The 7,352-nt window shown below is 38.7% G+C and overlaps 1 protein-coding gene across 1 annotated transcript in view; it reads left to right on the top strand.

Annotated features, from left to right (window-relative positions):
- Window positions 1-7,352, top strand: part of ptprsa (protein tyrosine phosphatase receptor type Sa) — a gene marked incomplete at its 5' end in the record, with an annotated part of 143,769 nt that overhangs the window by 123,496 nt on the left and 12,921 nt on the right. Inside the window, 4 exon segments of the mRNA XM_014010777.1 lie at window positions 1,083-1,368; window positions 6,184-6,362; window positions 6,494-6,620; window positions 6,720-6,845. Of these exon segments, the coding sequence (XP_013866231.1) occupies window positions 1,083-1,368; window positions 6,184-6,362; window positions 6,494-6,620; window positions 6,720-6,845 (718 nt within the window).

The following is a 7,352-nucleotide window of genomic DNA, read 5'->3' as shown; positions in this document are numbered from 1 at the left end:
ATTTTTGTTATTGTTTATATTAAAAATATCTACAGTATATATTTGTGCTGATAAGCCTGAGTGGTCTGTTGACTGACCTTTGTTTTTGTTTAAATAATTGTTATGGGCAGGTTACAATATAAAAATGTTTGTCATAATCATGTCTTGTGATTTTTTGACAGGAGTTTTACTTTTAAACTGTCAGTGTATTTAATTTAGTTATGTTAGTTATGATAGTTTAGTTGTGATGTAAATACAATAAAAATTAAACCAAGATTTAGAATAATTATCATTTTGATCCATACATTGGTCATGTCTGACTGGGCCTCGTATATGTTCAACAAATTGGGCCCCAAGGTCAAAAAGGTTAAGAACCCCTGCCTTAAAACTTACAGTATACTGAACACAGGTAGCCAACTTAATATGTATAGCTAATATTGACTAAATCTCTTTGGTGAGGGATGGGTGAAGAGTTTTGGTACAGAGGCAGATTGCTAACATTAGCTAGCTAGCTTTGCTAACATCACTTAGCTTATCTTTCTTTGTTTTTCCTTTATAAATGACAATAAAAGTTTGACGTAGTTCCCGCCATCTCTGAAAGCAAAGTACTGGAGACTGTACAAGTCCCTGTATGCTTTCTCCTGGATGTTGTTTTATACATTTATTTTTTATGAGTCATGTCGCCAAATTGTATTACTGAAGATTTTGCAGACATCTTCTCCCGCTTCCAGACAACCACTGCTCAGTTTCTCAGAGTGCCACATGTGTGTGAAAGCAATGCAGTCACGCTTGGATTTGAATCAGTACGCTTTACAACCAATGAAAGTAATGATGTTAGCAAATAAATTGGACAATAATCTGGCAATTTAGTGACATTTCTACAGTTGTGGTCGACTGGTCTTGAAATAAAATCAAGAGTCTTCAATGTCCGAGAAAAGATAGAGTGCAAATGTGGTCAAATCCAATATGAGACCAAGACCATCATAAAGTGGTTTTGAGACCGGTCTCAAGTACTACAACGCTAATATTTAGCACCATGACACAACGAGAGTATTAAAGTATAGAAATAAGAAAGAACAGTCAAATGTCTCTTTCCATTTCAGTGCYGGCGTCGGCCGAACGGGCTGCTTTATAGTCATCGATGCTATGCTTGAGCGCATCAAGCACGAGAAGACGGTGGACATTTATGGCCATGTGACGCTGATGCGCTCGCAGCGGAACTACATGGTGCAGACAGAGGACCAGTACAGCTTCATTCACGACGCACTGCTGGAGGCGGTGGCCTGTGGGAATACTGAAGTGGCCGCCCGCAGCCTCTACTCCTACATCCAGAAGCTGGCCCAGGTGGAGAGCGGCGAGCACGTCACCGGGATGGAGCTGGAGTTCAAGGTACAGAAATGGAGGAATTACCGTAATAACCCAATCGTTTTTTATTCTGGATTCATACTATTATTACCTTTTTTGAAAAATAAAAATTACTTTTGGGCTTTAGCCTCAAAAGGATGAAACACCTTCCTCAGAGATCCTCTGAGTCGCCTGGCAAAAAGAGCTGASGTGTCTTTATTAGAGACTAATGACTGAAATCAATAGAGCAACATTAGGTTTTTGTCACCCTAAAAGCTTTCTAAAAGAGCCTGGCTTTACTGTTTTTTTTTTTCTAACATTGAAGTCATTTTGGCTCTTAATCTAATTTTCCTTCTCTTTTTTATTATTTTAATTTTTAATTTTATTTTTTTCTGCATCCTTATTTTTTGCCATGAGTCTAATTATTACTTGCAGTCACTTGACTTAAACATCAAGAAAACCTTTTTTTAACTTAGCTATTTTAACAACCTAACCATGTTTCTTAGTTTAGTTTTAAGCAAGTGGTGTTGTCGYCAAAGTACGATATTAGAAAACAAATCACAATGAGCAATAACTGGGAGAATGAATTTTAATAAAGTAAGGCTGCACTGTAGAGCAACGTTTTCTAAGTACCTCATGCAAACTTTCCTCGGAGTCAGACAAAGGCGAGATGAATGTCACTTGTGAGGCTCAGGAAAAGAAAAGGCATGTATTCTCACAGAGTTTGCCTTTTAATATAGACTCCTTCCTCTTGAAGATGCAATCCTTTTCAGTCCCAGGTAAGAAAGAAAATAAATTAAACTTCTCTTATTTGCATTGCAGTCGCTTGCCAGTTTGTAGTTAATAAAATTCTTGATGCACTAGAAAAAAAACTCATTTAATTTCCTGAGGCTAACTTAAATTCTCAGCCTAAATAGATATTAAATTAGATATTGTGCATTTTTTTAACTAGAAAGTGAAAATAATCATTTATTTTTTAACCAACACTGATACTGTGTGGGACCAATATTCATGTGTTCTAACCCACATGGAGAAGAGGTAGAACTTTCAGCTGCGTTTAGGGCATAGAAAGAAACGATGCATGATTTTACGCAGGAACTAATGAGAAAGGAAGAAGTAATGATAAACAAGAAGGTTCAGTGTGTACGCAGATGTCCACCGCATACGTTAACAATCGTACACTTACGAACTCACCTCAGCCTCTGTGCTGCAGTCACTATCTGCTGACCTTGGACTGCATGCACTCTCATTTTCAAATCATCCGTCATCTTCACATTGCCATTTATCAGGGCAGCCTCCCTGCCAGGAAACAATAATATTGCTGGTGTGTTTCGACCTTTTTTTTTTTTTTTGGTCTGGCACACACACAAGTGAAGGAATATCCTGCAATTTGTAACAGGGGCAATGCTGAACCGGTGTCAGGAGCCAAACTGGGATTAATAATGTTGACATTACAGTCAAGACAGAGGGAGGAAGTTTGTGTGAAGAAGGCTAGGAGAGCTAAGTAATTAATCTTTGATTATGAAAAATAGAGGCCATTGAAAGAAGAAGCAGAGGCAGAATGTTTCCAGCTAATGAGCAAAGGCGTACTGGTATGCTAACTTGGAAGTAAGGTGATGCCACAGAAAAGTGCATGATGGGAATAGGATGGAAGACATTTTGGCTCTGGCGTTGCCTTTAGAGTTAAGCCATGACTGGGGGAATTTGCGAGCGTTGAGCAGGGAGAGTAATTCCACTAGCAGGATYTGTGTGGTGAAGCTGTCAGGCAATCACTTTGTTGTACGCTGTATGTGCATGAACAGCAAGAGTAATCACCAAACTATTTATGCACGAAACCCACTTGCAGAAAGTATTCAGCGGAGTTCAGAACATGAGTTACAAGACAAACAGAAAGGAGCTACCAGGCTGCTGGGATCCATTTCTAATTAAACAGCACAGGAATTGTTTGGAATTCACCAGTTGAGTTTTAATTGGGATCCAAATGCAAACAGGAAGACAAAGATATTCTGTTCGAAGCGATGCTGGTAATTTCCCACAAGTTTACATCGTAATCCTTTTCTAACACAATGCAGAACACAATACGGAGAAAAAAATAAGGTTTGGGAAATTTTTTATGATGGATTCGTAATAGATGCTACATACTATCCAATATATTTGATTATAGGTTAAAAAACTGTGTCACCCAGTTTCACATTAGAACTATGCAATAAATCGTTTGAGCATCCTCATTGCAATCTACATGTTTGTAATTGTCACACGCCAGGTCCTGCGATGTAGGTGGCAAATTAGATCTACATGTGATGTAGGGACTAAAACTCAGGGACTTTCAGGGAAATTTCATTTTCAAACATAGACTTAATACATATATCATGTATGTAGACATACAATGAAGGGTTGGGCAAAATTGTATTGTGTGCAATTACTCGTCAGAAAAACTTTAATTGATTATTTTTTGGCGCTTGATGATTATTAAGATTAAATGCCACCAGGCAGACTGACTGGAGATTTCCCCGGTCAGTCCACTCTGTGCAACTCTACGCTTCAAATATGACGAACATTTTTAAAAGGTTCTGTAATTTATTTATCMTAACTCTGGTTTTACTTGGTCAATCAACACAATTTAAAATAGATGTACAGCCTGAAGTCTGTACTTTTGACACAATTTGGAACAGATTTTTACAGAGAGCAAGTCTTTCCCACTAGAGTGATTTCAATTGGTCATGTGACAAGGATATCAAGGCGTCCAGGGACTCCAGGGGATTAATCGTCATATTAATCGTTATGGCCTAAATAACCACAATTAATCGTGATTAACTTTTTTGCCAGTATCACCTAACCCTATTCATATGTTAATTTAATTATAATGCTAATACCAACTTTAACTTGTGAAAAATGTTCCTGATTTTATATTTTTATCTTTTTAGTTTCTGTTTTATTGCAGATCTTGACCGAATTCTTCGGATACCACAAAAATGTTTAGCATACCTTAAACACAAGCCCAAATCATGATGGGTCTGTTGGATAATTAGACTGAGAGGTGTTCTTTTTATGACTATCTCCACTTTTTTTTTTCTTCTGCCCATATCTCTGGTAATTGCAGCCAAAATGTTCTTTGTGACTTTTTCAGCTCACAAGACTTGTTTCTGAGAAAATTCATCAGGCTCATTCAGATTCTGGCTCTGAGTATCATGGTGGGGGGGTGCACAGGGGTGGTTATTTTTACTCAGCTCTCTGCACAGAACAGTGCACTACCATTTCAGAGTCTGTTAAATCTTTCTGAAGGTCTTTAACTGTCAGCGGGGACTTTAATTTGCCCTTCAAGCAATCCTGTAACTAGTTCTCGTGGAAAGATTTCTCAGTCTTCCAGACCTCAACTTGACCTTCACAGTTTTTGTGAAAGAAACATTTGATAGCTGAATTACAAACTGAGAAAACACATTTTTGAAAATCGTTGAGTATGATCTTATTGCCAAGCATAGGCATCGAATTGATAAAAGTTGTTTGAGATCTTAGTTTAATCCATCTAAACTAGTGTTTTTTTATACTTGTTAAAGATCAGTGTATTAACCAGTCTAACAAATACAGTAGCTTCTTAAATAAACCAGAAAAAAGAAAACAAATTGAGTAAAGCAGAATTATTATGGAGCAACAGTCCTAATTTTTGTGGCGCACCATCCAGTTGACCGAACACACTGTACTATTAAAGGGAAGGAGCTGGCAGTCACGACTAGAAAGTATGTTTCTGCCTTGCCGCTTGCCAGGTTTGGCTCAGTGCCCCGAACGCTCTGCGGTGTTTAGTGTTGTAGCCGAGGCCCTCTTTAGCAGCGCCAGACCAGCTCGAGCCTTTCCAGGTGCTTATGTGTTAAACAGATCAAAAAGAAAACCGTTGAAAGAGACCAAGTCAAGTGAGGAGGAGAAGAGGAAAAGTCTGGAGGAACCTCAGGCCAAAGAGACAGCTGTATGGATTTTAGAAAGCAAACGTGAGAAAGAGATTAAAAAATAAAAAAAAAACTTAATGGTATTTGGTGCAGATAAAAAGAGATATAAGTTTTGACAACCATGTGAAGCAAAGAAACTGAAAAAAGTTGTGTATTTTTTGATGGCTAACGAGAAAGCACACAACACAAATTGCCTTTGTTGAAACACTGAAGCCTCGAAAATTTGATCGCTGAAACTGCTGACCCCTAGATCTCCCTTTGAGTTTGTTATGACAGTGATGATGATGCACCATCACTTTTTTTTTGTTTTGATCACTATATTGTCTGTGTGTGTGTGTGTGTATGCGTTCCCTGAGCATCCCTGTTTTATGTGCACAAGCCATGCTGCCAATATCAAAGRCGCCAGTGACCCACTTTTAGGGGAGTTTTCTATTTCATACAGACTTGATGCAGAGGCTTGTTAGTCTGTGTGCACGCCATATTTTCCTCTCTTTTCTTCTGACCCTGCGTGACCTCACAAGTTGCAAACTGCGGACCAACTTTTACAATTTTTCTTGTTTTAAAAACGATGTTGCTTTGAAGTCCTCAAAGCGCGATCAGATTCAGATTGGATGTGCTTTGTTGCTTACTTTCATTGATATTCTACGCTGTTTTTAATCTGCCTGGCACCTGTTTCCCTCATCCTCCTTCACTTTTTTTATTTAATCATCCTCCGCTGGTCCTTTCTCTCCTCCCTAACTCATATTTTTTCTATTCTGTTTGTAACTACTGTGTAAATTACCAGCTCCGTCTTTCTTCTTTCCAGCACTTTCCTGTCTTTTCAACACACTTTCCCCTCCTCTGAATCGCTCCATCATTCTCTCGTCAAGCCATTCTTCCTTTAAAAGTAATAAACGTTCTCCCCCCTGCTTTTCCTCGCCAGCGTTTGGCCAACTCCAAAGCCCATACATCACGCTTCATCAGTGCCAACCTTCCCTGCAACAAGTTTAAGAACCGGCTGGTCAACATCATGCCCTACGAGACCACACGTGTCTGCCTGCAGCCAATCAGAGGCCTGGAAGGCTCTGATTACATTAATGCCAGCTTCATTGATGGATACAGGTAGGAGAGCTGTGACGGAGTTTTGTGTTTCTCATGAGAGCAAGATGAGCTTCACAGGATTTAAGTTTTTGTTGCGTGGTTATAATATTTTTTGAATTAAGCTGATTTTATTATGGCGTTGTGATAAACAGGCAGCAGAAGGCTTACATCGCCACACAGGGGCCTCTAGCAGAGACTACAGAAGACTTCTGGAGAATGCTCTGGGAGAACAATTCCACTATTGTAGTCATGTTGACCAAACTTCGAGAGATGGGGCGGGTAAGGCTTCGATTTTATTTAGTCTGTATTTTTTTTTTCGATTTTGCGTTGAAAACAAAAATGGCAAAAAAAAATCTTCTGCATGTATGTTTCTCACAGGAAAAGTGTCACCAGTACTGGCCAGCAGAGCGCTCAGCCAGGTACCAGTACTTTGTGGTGGATCCTATGGCCGAGTATAACATGCCTCAATACATCCTCCGGGAGTTCAAGGTCACAGATGCCAGGGTAAGACATTCAGGGTTTGGGGATTTTTGGTGAGATTTGCTGGTTTAAGTCGTTGCAGTAAGTTAAGTGAAATATCAGGTTGAGATTTTTGCAGGCTCCTGCAGCTGGCAGAAACAATAGTTTGGTCTTCCAAAAAGAGCTTTGCATATAACTAGAGACAGCATGTCCTAAAAGATGTAAACTGATCTGTGTCCTGTTTACTTTTTTGTATAATAATCTAATTTAATTTGTATTAAAACACATTTTAGCTCTTAAGTAAATGCACTCTGCAAAACCGGAGCACAGTTGGGATATTTTATCTTAGTATACTGTATGTCCTGATGCATCTCAATAATCCAAGTAGAAAAATCTAAAACAAAAAATTGAATAGGCTTTTGTTTCAACGAAGAAGAACTCAGAGTAATTTCACAATATTTTTATAGATATCTCAGTAAATGTATGTATATATACACTCACCGGCCACTTTATTAGGTACACCTGTCCAACTGCTCGTTAACACTTAATTTC

This window comes from Austrofundulus limnaeus, unplaced genomic scaffold (genome assembly GCF_001266775.1).
Source record: "Austrofundulus limnaeus strain Quisiro unplaced genomic scaffold, Austrofundulus_limnaeus-1.0 Scaffold73, whole genome shotgun sequence".
In the NCBI taxonomy this organism is placed as follows: domain Eukaryota; kingdom Metazoa; phylum Chordata; class Actinopteri; order Cyprinodontiformes; family Rivulidae; genus Austrofundulus; species Austrofundulus limnaeus.
This window is presented reverse-complemented; position numbering and strand designations above follow the sequence as displayed.